We start from the raw sequence: 14187 nt of genomic DNA, 5'->3' as shown, positions 1-14187 counted from the left end.
GGGAGGGAGGAAGGAAGGAAGGAAGGAAAAAACCTTACCACACAAATGGTAGAATTTAAGCTAGTTGAGCACTAGAGGGCAAAACTCTCCACATTTTCAGCATTATACAGGCCCATAGAAAAAAAATTTTCTCTCATGGCAAAGCCAATTATAAAATGAAATTAAAAACATTTCAAACTTACTCAAATAATAATGACACTTTTAAGTCCTGAGAACTGTGGGGAAAATAGCTGTGGAATATGAGATAATAGGAAAAACAATGGTTCCTAAGTTAGGTCCATGACCTAGGTCTTGGTTCATCATTTCCATTAATTTAATCCAGTGAAACTGAAATTAAGCATGGCCAAGTCACCAATATGGGGCTTCAGTTTCCTCATATGAAATTAAAGTGTAGGTAGTATGGAAAAATCATTTTCCAGCTCTACCACTCTAAAATAGTCATGATAAATAAATCTTTTCAATAAAAGTAAAAAACAGTTCCATATTTCTTTGAACACTTCACACTTGTGTTCATTATTTCCACAGGCCCTCATTTTTTCATGGAGGATATTTTATTTTCAAAGAAAAAAGATTTCAATACCAGTGAAACCAGTAGGACACAAAATTCTTCATTCCCAGCGCTTTAAGAGGCTAACAAAAAAGGGTAAAGGAGTCCTCCCTAAAAATCAGGGAAGAGATTGCAAAACTCCTCTTTGGATCCTATCTGGAGTTATAGTTGGAAAACAAAAACACTCTTCAACCCCACAAAGGCCTGCTTTTTACCAATCAGAAAGATGCACTTGGTTTACCTGTATTACCTTTGTGATTTTAGGTTACATATATTTTGTTGAATGAAAGAGATAATGTAACCCAGTGTTCTCACGCTAATCTCAACCATTCAATAATACAAATTAGGTTGTCTTAATCTGTGGAAAGGTGGCTATTATCATGTTATGAAGCATGAGATCCAAGCCAAATGGAATCAATTGATTGTGAATTTTCCTGCTTTTAGAATCATGAGCTATATAAACCTATTTTCTTATAAATTACCCAGTTTCAAGTATTCTGTTCTAGCAATAGAAAACAAACGAAAACAGGCATGGTGCTTTCACATATATTATCCATTTTTAACCCTCAAAACATCCTGCTGAAGTATTACTCTCATTTTACCAATAAGTGTTAGGAAGATTAAGTAACTTGTCTGAAATGACACTGATAAGCACTGGACCTTCTAGTTTAATTTTAAAGTATTACATTCAGTAAAGTGAGGATTTCCATATGGTAACTTAAAAAAATTTCCTGATAACATTCATGATTTTAATTCAAGCTGTCTCACACTACTGTGTAATGTCATTTTATTCTTCACTATCAACAGAATTCTCATTTGAATACATATGTAGTTTACTTAATAAGGCAACTTGGTGAATTGATACATTAGTCTTCAAAATAACCTATTAGTGTGTAGCAGTTCATTAATATTTACAAGCCTTATATAATTAGCTGAGTCAGGGAATATGAACCTGATAATATTCTGTTTACATGTCTATACTCTAGGATTTGATTTTCAAACATATTTTTTTAATCACCTAGATCTTTTCTCCAAGTAGAAATTTTCAAGAAAGCCTGATTTATAAAACAAATAAAAACAGAAGCTTTTCTAGAGAAGGTAGCATGAGGTCCAGGGCTCTGCCAGCTTGGCCTTCCCACTGTTCCTTAGGCTTCTCTTGCACATACTCTTTCCAGCTAGTTCCTCGAATTAATAAGGAAGTCTTCTGTTTTGATTAAAGATTTTAGTAAAATTTATACAGTTTTTTATTTTTTAGTTGTAGGTGGACACAATACCTTTATTTTATTTTTATGTGGTGCTGAGGATCGAACCCAGTGCCTCATTCATGCTAGGCAAGTGCTCTCTCTACCTCTGTGCCACAACCTTAGCCCCTATACAGATTATTAATTGCCAATAAAATACAAGACTCATGGTAAACCAAATATATATATATATATATTTAGTTATGAATGGACAAATTGCCTTTATTTTATGTATTTATTTTTATGTAGTGCTGAGTATGGAACCCAGTGCCTCACACGTTAGGCAAGTGCTCTACCGCCGAACCACAATCCCAGCCCCACCAAATATATTTTCCAATGTATAAAACAGAATCTCTTCTTTAAAGAATTATGCAGTGAACAGAAGTCTAATCCTTGTTTTAGTGAAGCATGCTTCCTTAATGCAAACATCAGCTTGGTCCTTTTCAGGATGGTCATATAGGAGTTCATAGGTCTGTAAGTACCAAACTCATTACTAGATACTCAGGAAAGTCATTACTTTACCATTTCAATTTCTTTTCTTTTGGGGTTGGTACTGGGGATTGAACCCAGGGATGCTCTGTCTCTAAGCTTTATCCCCAGCCCTTTCTACTCTTTATTTTGAGACAGGATCTCACTAAGTTGCCAAGGCTGGCCTGGAACTTGAGATCCTCCTGCCTTAGCAGGAGGGTTACAGGCATGTGCCACCACGCCCAACTATCATTTCAATTTCTCAAACATAAAAATCACTTACCTTGTGATAAGTACCACAAGTTGTAATGAACAATGGGGATAAATTGTTAATGGTATAGAAAGTTGTTCTAATGACCTGCCCCTTTCATGGAGCAGAAAATAAACACACCTTTGCCAAGATGCGTGTTGATAGACATATATCTTGCAGTTCCAGTTAAACTTTTATGCTCCCTATAAGGTATGTGTTTTTTGGTTTCAGGGTCAATGTATTCCTTGGCCAGTCCAAAGTCTATAATGTGTATAACATGCTCTTTCTTATTGCCTTGTCGGCCAATCAGAAAGTTCTCTGGCTTGACATCTCGGTAAATGAGATTCTTTGAGTGCACATATTCCATTCGAGATAGCTAAAAGAGAAAAAAGGAAAAAAAAAAACGGTGGAAATACTTTAAATAAGTATATTGCAATTAAAACATGAAAATATTTTCTCTTGCCAGCATAAGGTTTTTGGATTTTTTTTGTTTCATTTTCCCCTTTTTTTTGGAGACAGGGTCTTGAACTTCCTGGCTGAAGCAATCCTCTTATCTTTCCTCACCCAAGTATCTGGTACTACAGGTGCACACACTGCGCCTGGCTCAGCATAATGTTTTTTTGTTTGTTGGGTTTTTTTTCAGCACTAGACATTGAACCTAGGGCCTCTTGCATGCAAAGCAAGCACTTTATCACTGAGCACATCCCTAGCCCTCAACATAAATTTTTACTGAAATAAAAATAAAACATCTCTTCTTTACCGTCTACTTTCCTGACTTGTAAAGCAAAAAACTACTTTCTTTCACAAATAAATAACAACTGTCAAGATTATAAATAGGAAGATAGTACAGTTGGCTAAAATGATTTACCTCATAATGTCACATTTTCCAAAAGATGACTGGGATTAACTAAAAGGAAAGAAGTATTCCCAAGGTAGGATGTCAGACAACTAGGAGCCTCTGAGACAGGTCCAGTGACACATCTACCTACTGACCACATCTCCTATCCTCAATTGGACAATAGTTCCCCATCCAGCTCTCACTGTTGTAGAAATAAGGAAAGTGAGGTCTAGAGAAATTAACACTGGCCTGACATCAGAAAGCTAGTCAGTAGCAGGGACACAACTTTTATTTAAAAGTAAATATAACCTGGGGCTGGGGTTGTGGCTCAGTGGTGGAGAGCTTGCCTAGCATGTGTGAGGTACTGGGGTCGATCCTCAGCATCATATAAAAAATAAATAAATAAAGGTATTGTGTCCATCTACAACTGAAAAAACAAAAAAGTAAATATAACCAAATAATAATCGCAACATTATTTCAAATTTCATTCAATATTTTTATATACCAAGTTTTTCTACTTACTTAATATAGAAAAGGAAGCTTAGACATTTAGAGTCAGATGTCAAAGTCAATTTTTCTTTTCTTTTTTTCAGTCCTGGGGATTAAACCCAGGAACTCACATATGTATGCTAGGCAAGCATCCTTCCACTCGACTACAACCACAGCCCATCAATTTTCTAATACTTCCGATTTTTTTACTGGATGGGTAAGACCATTAGCATTTCAAATGAATAAAGATGCATCTGTATCCTTTCTCTTAAGGCCTGTCAAACTTTTCAAATGAATGGTTGCAATGTTTGTTAAGCTGGTATCAGTATATAATTTGGGAGAAGCTGCAAGAGCTGCCTTTTGGCCAGTTTAAAGTGTGTAATAGGAGAGAACTAAGGCAAATTCTTGGTTACACAACTCTGAATGAAGGTTAGTGCAGGGGGTTACACCCTCAATCTCTTCTAAAATGCTACAGTGAAAGAAGAGTACATGACAAAACCTTTAAAATTTATAAATAAAACACTAAAGAAATTACTTGACACTACAACTATATCTAAGTATCCTCTTTCTTTCTAATCTAAATTATATACTATTACTTCAGTTTAGGGCAGGGTTTTGCTCCAAGGTACAAATTCTTAAAATACAGCAAACTGCAGATTCAGTGTGACTTCTTTGAGTTAACACTTTTTGCCCCAGCCAACTTCCTAGAATGCCATTAGCTTATAAAAACCAATTCACAGCTAATTAATAACCAAAAGGCCCATAAGGATATGGCCGGGGGAGTGGCCTTTTGGAATGGCAATGACAACTTACCAACTGGATGGCTATCATTAACACCGTCTTCAAAGTAAATGTCCGGTCACAGAGGTCAAACAAATCCTCCAAGCTAGGGCCAAGAAGCTCTAGCACCATGGCATTGTATTTCCCACATGGTCCAAAGTAGTACACTTGTGGGAGACCTTCACCTGAAAGCAGAGGGGAAATGAGATATAGAATGGGAGACACAAAAAACAAAGAATGAGACAATTGCTTTAACAGTGAATAAGATATAAATAAAGTTCAATTTGTAAAATTTCCATTTCCTTTCACAGTCCCTACTGGAAAAGTTAAAGTGAGCACAATAGCTTCAATGGAAACTAATAATGTGTAGGAAAGGCTAAGTCATTGCACAATATGTTCAAATAAGCAATTATTTAATACCAGAGTGCCAAAGGCATTTCCACTGCTACATAAAACAGAGAATGGTCCTTGATCCCTTATTGGAATAGAGTGTAAACTATTCTTCCCAAAGGATGCCTGAAAATGCAATATCATAAAAGGTTCAAAGGAAGGCTCGCTGAGCTCAAAGACCAGGCTAATTGACCTTGTTGCATTAGCTAGTTTCATTAGCACTCCTTATGCTTCCTGCCAAAGCCACATGGAGCTGTTTGCAACTGCTGCCCCATGGAGAACTCAGATTGAAGGGGTGAAGTCAGAGAGGGTACAGCCTGGCCCCAGGCCAGCACAACTGGCTCTTTTCTCACAGGGAGTCTCTGTAGTGCTCTGTTTTCTATCAGCTGGAGAAAAGTCAACAGACACTTAGCATTTGGTTGCTGATAAGCAATTATGAAGGGAAAAAGAAGAGGAAAACAAAAACAAAAACCAGGTTTGGTTTTCCCAAGATTTGAAATTCACAGTTACAAGATGCCAAAACCTAGGCTTTCTTACCAAAGTGGCAACTTGAGAATGAATTCCCCCCTTAAAGTGTACTGGAAATATGAGGCATACAATAAACACATGTTACTGGCATTATGATAACAGTGCATATTTGTGAAACTATAGAACATAAAAAAAATTATCCGGTTTCACAGAGCAGAAATATTTCTATCTCACATATTTATGTAAACCAGTCCACAGTCATATATGACATTAATTATTGTTAGCTTCTACTTCCAAGCGTTTTAGACAACAAAACTCCATCTTCCCATTCTCATCTTATTTGTAGGGGTGAAATACGGGCAGAGTAATATACATCTAATATATCCTACTCTACAGGGAAGGTCTTATATATCTGGAGTTAGTGATTTATTGCTATAGTTAAATAGGCCTATACAGCAATATTTAACTATTTCATGTACTGCATTAGTCTGTCTTGTTCCACTTAAATACTAAACATTAACATTTTCTTTCAGTATATTCATTCCTGGATTGTATCATCTAATATGGTATAATCTGCTCCAGCTAACTTCAGTGGTTGTTTTCATTTTCCCTGTCTCTCCAATAAGGAAACAGGAGTAATTTGAAGTGTCTTTTCCCCCCTGCCGTTCTGAAGAAGTCATTTTTTTTCAGTTTATTTAAAATACACAAAATCTAACAGCTGTTTCCAATGAGTCCTGCTAAGAAATCCAATATAAAACACTACCCTAGAGATTTATTGCTTTTACTATCAGATACACAGTAGATGGAGTTAGGAAACCTTTTATGTCCTATTTAATATTTTTGATGCCACCACAATTGTATTTTCCTAATACAATATTACATTCTTCAAAGCTAGCTGTGGTACACTCTGTCGGGAGCCTGCCCAATATCCATTCCCCCTTGTTCCTATTTAATAACAGAACTTCTGACTGTTGCAAAAAACAACTTACTCAGTTAAAACTTTCTAGTCTCACTTGACAATCATGGAAACAGTAATCACTGGGTGGGGTCATTCTAGAACAGTTCTTTCAAGGGAGCTTACTCAAATGGGAGATATTCTTTGAAGGTTCTCAAGTCATTACACCTTGAGAATGTAAGACAGCTCCAAGAATGGATAGAGAAAAACCAGAAGAGTCCTTCATTCCTGTGGAATAGCCATGCCAATGTTGGACTTTCCTTGCTTCTGGATTTTTCTTTTTTTTTGAGAGAGAATTTTTAATATTTATTTTTTAGTTTTTGGCGGACACAACATCTTTGTTTGTATGTGGTGCTGAAGATCGAACCCGGGCCGCATGCATGCCAGGCGAGCACGCTACCGCTTGAGCCACATCCCCAGCCCCATGGATTTTTCTTAACTAAAAGAAAAATCAATCTCTACCTTGACTGAGTTACACCTATTTGAATTTTTTTAAACAGCCAAATCTAATCTTAATTAATAAACATTTTATTCCTTTAAATTGGCTAAATTGCATATCTGGGCACAAAATCCTCTTCCTAAAGTACAAAGTTAAAAGTCATGCCTCCTTAGAAATATAATATTGGCATGATTTTCTAGACTTGCAGCCAGTGCTTAAGGATCAGTTAAATGAGACAAATGATCTTGTTTTCAACAATCTTTAGTACCAAATCTAGGCATCTCTTGCCAGAAGTTCCTATGTTTACTAGGAATTCACAAAAGTATTTTGAGTAATGTCTATAATTTATAACAACAGTGCCAGTCAAAACTCCTGCCTAGGGCTAAAGTTGTGGCTCTGTGGAAGAGCACTCGCCTAGCACGTGTGAGACGCTGGGTTCAATCCTTAGCACCACCTAAAAATAAATAAAATAAAGGTATTGTGTCCAACTATAACTAAAAAAAAAAAACAAAACAAAACAAAAAGAAAAAAAAAAGCTTTAAATGCAACAAAAACTAAACATATAATAGACAAGGTTATTTCCTATAAGTAATTATGAAGGAATGGGAATGGATGTGGGAGAGTTGGATGGGGTAGATAGGCATGAATTCTTTGATCTATAGTATATCAAAAACTAAGATGGTGTTCGGTGTGGTGGCGCATGCCTATAACCCCAGCAGCTCGGGAGGCTGAGGCAGGAGGATTGCAAGTTCAAAGCCAGCCTCTGTAAAAAGCGAGGCACTAAGCAATACAGTGAGATCCTGTCTCTAAATAAAATACAAAATTGGGCTGGGAATGTGGGTCAGTGGTTGAGTGCCCCTGAGTTCAATCCCTGGTACAGGCCCCCTAAATAAAACAAAACAACAAAAACAAAACAAAAAACTAAGGTGGCTTTACAATCTCTCATCTGCTCTGTAAGTAACACAAAAATGAGTTTTCCCACCTAAATCAGTCAACTACACAGGAGCTGTTTAATCACAGGTTAAATCTTTTCTAAATCAAAACTGCAAGATTATGTACATTTACTACCCATGTTATCTTATATATTTCCCCTACAATGAAACAGCCTTTTCATCTATCAATAACATTCTTATAAGCCCTGCTGCACATATGGTTCACATGCGTATCGAGGTACACAGAATAGGAAGTGAGGTGTTCACACTATAACTAATTTCTTCTGCCATAAATTTAACTTGAGTTAAACACACATCAAGGATAATGGCTTCTTTATCATCCAAGCTGTTACCTAAAAAGATTCCATAATGCACTATGAAAATACCTACTCTAAGTAGAGATATTTTTAAATGCACATTAGACTGAGAACTGAAATAGAACCATGTTGAAGTTTTTGGTTTGATCATATTACTGCCTAATAATTAGCATTTTATTCTTTTTATGAAACCAAATTACAGTTGGGCACAGTAACTCATGTCTGTAACCCAGTTACTTGAGAGACTTAGGCAAAAAGATAAGAAGTTTTCTGAGGCCAACCTGGGCAACTTTGCAAGACCCTGCCTGACTCAAAGTAAAACAAAAGGGGTGGAGGGTTAGCATGTAGCACAGTAGCAAAGTGCTTGCCTAACATTTTCAAGGCTCAGGGTTCAATTCCCATACCACAAAAAGTAATTAATCAAATTATTGAATTGTAAAGCAAATTCAAATAAGTCCTATACTTGTATTAATACCTGGATATAAAAAAATTATATTAATATTTCAATATAAAACATAAGTATATTTTGGTGATGACTATCTTCTAAAGGCAGGCTGGAGAACACTGTGAAAGACAAAATGACTTTGGTAAGCTCCTTCTTTTGCATTATGTATACAGTTTTTTTTTTTTAAGTTAAAAAAAATCAGGATAATTTTTTTCTCCAAAATTAAACTCTTGGCTAGGGATGTAATTCAGTGGTATAGCACTTGCCCAGCACACACAAGACTGTGGGTTTAATTCCCAGCACCACAAAAAGAAAATTGAACTCTTTCTCTTCTGATCTCATCATTGTCTGTGAGAAATCAGGGCATTATAAATACATGAGGAAGTACCATCAGGAAAGACAACGTTAACATGTACATTCAACAAGAAAACAGAAATAGATAAACCAAATGATACTTCATAGGAATTAGGGAAAGGGAAAAACAAAAGCATAATTTTTGAAACATATATATATAGTTGTAGATGGACATAATATATATGTGTGTGTATATATATGTATATACATATAAAAATAATGAATATAACAAAGATAAGAGATAATACATTGTGTTTGTTTCTCTAAAAAGAAGATATAGAGGGCTGGGGTTGTGGCTCAGTGGTAGAGCACTCACCTAGCACTTGTTAGGCCCTGAGGTTCAATCCTCAGCACCACATAAAAATAAATAAATAAAATAAAGGTATTGTGTCCAACTACAATTAAAAACTAAATATTTTCTTAAAAAAGAACAAATAGAATTCCTTTCATTTCTCTGACAGAAAAATACCTCTCTATAATATGAACCAGTTCATCGTGAGTTTACTCAAAATGTTGGTTTAATAACAAAAACAGCTAGATTCAGAATTAAGGAATCAAGGTTATTCTATTCTATGATGAAAATGTTTTAAAATGATCTTATTCACAAGCTTCCTGGGAACTGGAATATTGCTAGACTATGCTGTTAATATGAGCTTAAATTGGTATGGTGGAGGAAGAAGAAGATTCCCCTGCTGCACTAACACTCCAGTCCCACTCCCATTACCCTTTCTATGTCTATGTATCTGTCTTCCCTATTAATGAAGGCTATCTGAAGGTAGTGACTACTGTGTATTAATTATATTTGTATGTTAGCATCTAGCACAGGTCCAAGCATATGGAAGATATTCATAGAACAAGAACGACAATAGAAAAAGTTATAAGAAATATAAATCAATGACACAGTATTTGAATTTTTTATTTGGAATGCATAATGCTTCCCTCAAAATTCTAAAACACACACATAGAGTAAATCAAATTCAGTCAATTTTAAATGTGCAGGGAATGATAACATAAAGAGGATTTTTCTGTGTTCTTGTTTAAATTTCTTTATATTTATATATATATATACATATACACATAGTTGTAGATGGACACAATATATATGTATATACACATATACATATATATATATATATATATATATATATATATATATATATATATATATATTTAGTTGTATATGGACACAATATCATCATCATCATCTTCAAAGAATGAGAGAGGCTACCCATTCATTGTAAAAGGGGCAGTTCTGTTTCTGAGAATCCTCACTTTCCTAGGCCAGAGTGAGGAGAGTTATTTTAATAGGCTCTATTCCCTACTTAGAGAATCTCAAGATGTTTTCTTGAGATTGTCTCTTTTTTTTAACCAAGTGTTACATAAAGAGAAAAGTAAAGTATGTTTGAGCTCACCTTTCTCATGTCCTACTGTCCACCCCTTTCTCCCAGTTATTAAAGCCCCATTCTTAGAGAATCTGCTCTCTGCTGAGTAGCGGGGCCTACATGATTGGGACCCCCGGAATAAACTTTCTGAACTAGGTCTGCAAAGCTAACTCAAACTGAATCAGTCAGTTTCTTTCTTGGGAACCTCCAACAGGGACAGTAGGACTCGTCAATCTCTGGAGGTGCTTAAATTGAGGAGAAGGGGTACAAGGGAGGCTCTGGTCCACCAATGACAGGAGAAGAAGAGAAGGCTTGTGATAAAAAAAAAAAAAAATGATGCAGGTAAACAAAAGCACAGGCAAGAGACTTTATGGCCCCAAGCAAAAGGAAAGTCAGATAAAGAAGAGTTAGGGATACTGAGAAGTTCTCTTGGTCTCCAGAGGTTTCCCAAGTGCTTTGTCCAATTCCTAGTGAGGGCTGTATATTTCTTTCCTTGGTTTGGTGACAAGTCCCTACATTCTTCCAGTAAATCCTCCTTTTGAGTACAAGTTAATTTGAATAGCTTCTATTATTTGTAATCAAAATAGTGGTGACTTGTTAGAGTCTGTAAACAAGTCAAAATAACACCTGGCATTTTGCCAGGGGAATGTTAGAGTTCGTAAACAAGTCTGGATGGTGCCTGGCAAAATGTCAGAGGGAGTGGTTTGAGAAGTAACAAAACCGAGCCATTAGGTGTAGAGATTCCTGATTGGTTGACTGATGTATCTAGTTTATGCTAATTAGATAAGCTGTGTGGAATGTATAAATACTGCTCCTGTCCTGCAATAAAGGGCTCCTACTCCTGCTGTATCAACGTACACAAGTTATTCGTCACCCTCCGCTTATTTTGCCCAGCCAGCCGGGCTGCGGCAGTGACTAAGACACAAACACATAGCTAGCTGCTCACTCACCTCCTCTTTAAGCCATTTCCTAAGCACTCACTACATGGAAAGTACTACACTGGGTGCTCCTCCTAGGGAGGCAGGAGAAAATAAGATTTGACACCAGGCTCTGCCAGTAAGGAGCTTTTTGGGAGAAAACAAAGAATTAAACTGTAACATGGTTTTAGAAAGAATTTAGGTCAAGTTTTTTGTAAGAATTTTTTTAAATTTTAAAAAATGAAAAGTTTGATGTAGTATAGAATAAGACCAAATTTATTTACCCAAATTTCATATAATTTGGAAAAAAATACATAAAACACTACCATTAGTTATCATGCATATGTTCCCTTGTTTATATAAGCTTTGTACCACTATGCAAAGTACACAATTTATTCACAATACATTGATGTATTACCAATCCATATTGTACAGTACATAATTACAGAATGTGATCATATATACATATCCAGTTAGGCTATAATCTGTGGGAGATTTAAAGGATTTTAAGGTTAACCTTCCCCCACCCCCATTTGAGGCAGGGTCTCATTATGTTGCACAGGCTGGTCTCAAACTCACGGGCACAAGAGATTCTACTGCCTCAGCCTCCCAAATAGCTGGGATTACAGGCATGTGCCATTGTGCCCAGCTTCAAGACTAACTTTAAGTGTAATTTTCAACTTATATGCTAACTTTAGATCCTTGCTTCACATGTGACTCTGCTTTGTTTAACAGTTACTTTCCTTAGAAAGCACTGTCACAGATCCTAGCATTAAATAAGACAATTATAAACTTGTAGGTAGATATGATCTATGACAACTGGTGGGTGGTCTAGTTATCTGTTATGTTAACCTAACAGCCAAATGACCAGAAATACAGTGTTCTTATGTTTTGAACCAAAGCCCCAAACTCAAATTAGTGGCCCAAAGAGTCACTTGTTACCAAAGCTCCATAGTCACAGAACTTCAATATAGAAAATATGACAAAATAGCACATCATGGGCCCCAACAACTTCTTTCCTTTTTTCTTTCTTTTTGCTACTGGGGATTGAACCCAGGGGCACTTTGCCACTTCGCATCTCCAGCCCTTTTTGTTTTTTTATTTTGAGATAGGGTCTCACTAAGTTGCTTAGTGTCTTGCTCAGGCTGATCTGAAATTTGTGATCTTCCTGCCTCAGCCTCCAGAGTCACTGGGATTACACGTTATGTATCACCACACCAGGCACCAGCAACTTATTTTCTGATATTTTAATCATCCTTGATTTGTTTATAATTTTTTCAATAATTAAGGTGTTTCAAGTTGAAGGTTATTCAACTTGTTTAAATAATTTTACCTCTTTAGTGTCTTATCACTCAAATTCATTAATAAACCTAAAAGCCTATCAGTTGTTTGAAATTTATCTCTTTCTCACTTGCTAAACAGACCCACATATTATCTTTAAATCAGAGAAATTTTAATAAAAACTTTATAATACTTAAGTCACTGCACAGTAGGATGTACCTGTAGTCCTAGGTACATGGAGAGCTGAGGCAGGAGGATCATTTGAGCCCAGGAATTTCTTTAAAAATATATTTTTTTCTAAACTTTCAGTCATTAATTTTTCTCTAGAACTTCCAAAATACTTTTATAAATTAAACTTTTTCCCTTTTTGGCAAAATGTACAGAGATATCTGCAAATATCTTCTCTAAAGTTACTCCCCTTCTTTTTAAGGCAAAGTAGAAGGACAAGAGAGCTATTTTCGCTGAACTGTAACTTTTGAGAGCAAAATGATATGAATGTCAACTGGTTGAATGTGATTGTGTCCAAATAATTCTCTAGCTATTTACAACAGCTCAGTTAAGTATCAAGATCTGCAAAACCATAGCCATAATATTGTTGAGAATTGCATATACTTCCTACCTTTAAGAGGCTTAAATTCCAGAGCTTTCACCATGGAGTTCCTGGCTATACCCTAAGTCCAAAAGTAATAGTGAAAATGCCAATGTCACTTCCTGTACACCAAGTCTTTGTAGAAGTAATTAGGAGACTACATTCTGATATCTTTGATTAGTCATTCATACTTCTATTCTGCTTCCCTAACACAATTAATCAAGAATTGCTGGAATAAGCAAATGAAAAGGCTGAGGGTAACAGAGAGAAGCTGAAACATAGTGACACTGCTGCCAGTGAAATGTGGCTCCAGGAGTTTACATGCTAAGATCTCATCAATTTAACCAATTTCTTGAGTTTCTGTTTTGGATCAAGAGATATGTAAATAACATAAGAATTAATAAAAGATGCTTCTTGCCCTTATGAAGCTCACAGTACAGCAGCATATTACACTCAAATGTCCAGAGTGAGAAAGAGATACAGCTCTTTCAGTAAAGCTTTTCACTAAAGTTCCTCAAGGGTAGCATCTACTTCCTTGAGTTTATTTTTATATTCTGCAAATATTCATGGAGTGATTAAAAAAAGAGGAGTTTTATTCATTGTTATGCTAGAGCAGGGGGCAACAAACAGCAGAAACCAGAAACTATGCAAACTACAGAAACCATAAAAAAAATCTAAAAAGAATAGTATATTTCATGACATGCAACAATTACATAAAACTCAAATTTCAGTGTTCATAAATATAGCTTCTTCAGCTATATGATTGTGGCTGTTTTTGTGTTAAAAGGGCAAAGTTGGGTAGATGCAACAAAGACAGCTCACAAAGCCTAAAATAACTTGTTACCTGATCCTTTATGCTATCTGTCTTCATAAGAAAGTCTCACCCAGGTTGGGTGTGGTGGCACACACCTGAGAGCTCAGGGGGCGGAGGCAGGAGGATAGGGAGTTCAAAACCAGCCTTGGCAAAATCGAGGCGTTAAACAACTTAGTAAGACCCAGTGAGACTCTGCCTCTAAATAAAATACAAAATAGGGCTGGGAATGTGGCTCAGTGGTCGAGTGCCTCTGAGCTCAATCCCTGGTGCCCAAAAAAAAAAAAAAAAAGA

General features: G+C 36.1%; 1 protein-coding gene and 1 non-coding gene across 2 annotated transcripts in view; one reads left to right on the top strand and one right to left on the bottom strand.

Moving 5' to 3' along the window:
• Positions 1 to 14187, bottom strand: part of Csnk1g1 (casein kinase 1 gamma 1) — a 142357-nt gene that overhangs the window by 44092 nt on the left and 84078 nt on the right. Inside the window, 2 exon segments of the mRNA XM_048793300.1 lie at positions 2648 to 2882; positions 4647 to 4798. Of these exon segments, the coding sequence (XP_048649257.1) occupies positions 2648 to 2882; positions 4647 to 4798 (387 nt within the window).
• On the top strand, positions 604 to 717 carry LOC125613423. Its single transcript, XR_007343997.1, has one exon. It is a non-coding gene; the product is annotated as a small nucleolar RNA SNORA26 (small nucleolar RNA).

The sequence above is a fragment of the Marmota marmota genome, unplaced genomic scaffold, assembly GCF_001458135.2.
Source record: "Marmota marmota marmota unplaced genomic scaffold, marMar, whole genome shotgun sequence".
NCBI classification, from domain to species: Eukaryota; Metazoa; Chordata; class Mammalia; order Rodentia; family Sciuridae; genus Marmota; species Marmota marmota.
Note: the sequence above shows the minus strand (reverse complement) of the source record. Positions and strands in the feature narration are given on the sequence as shown.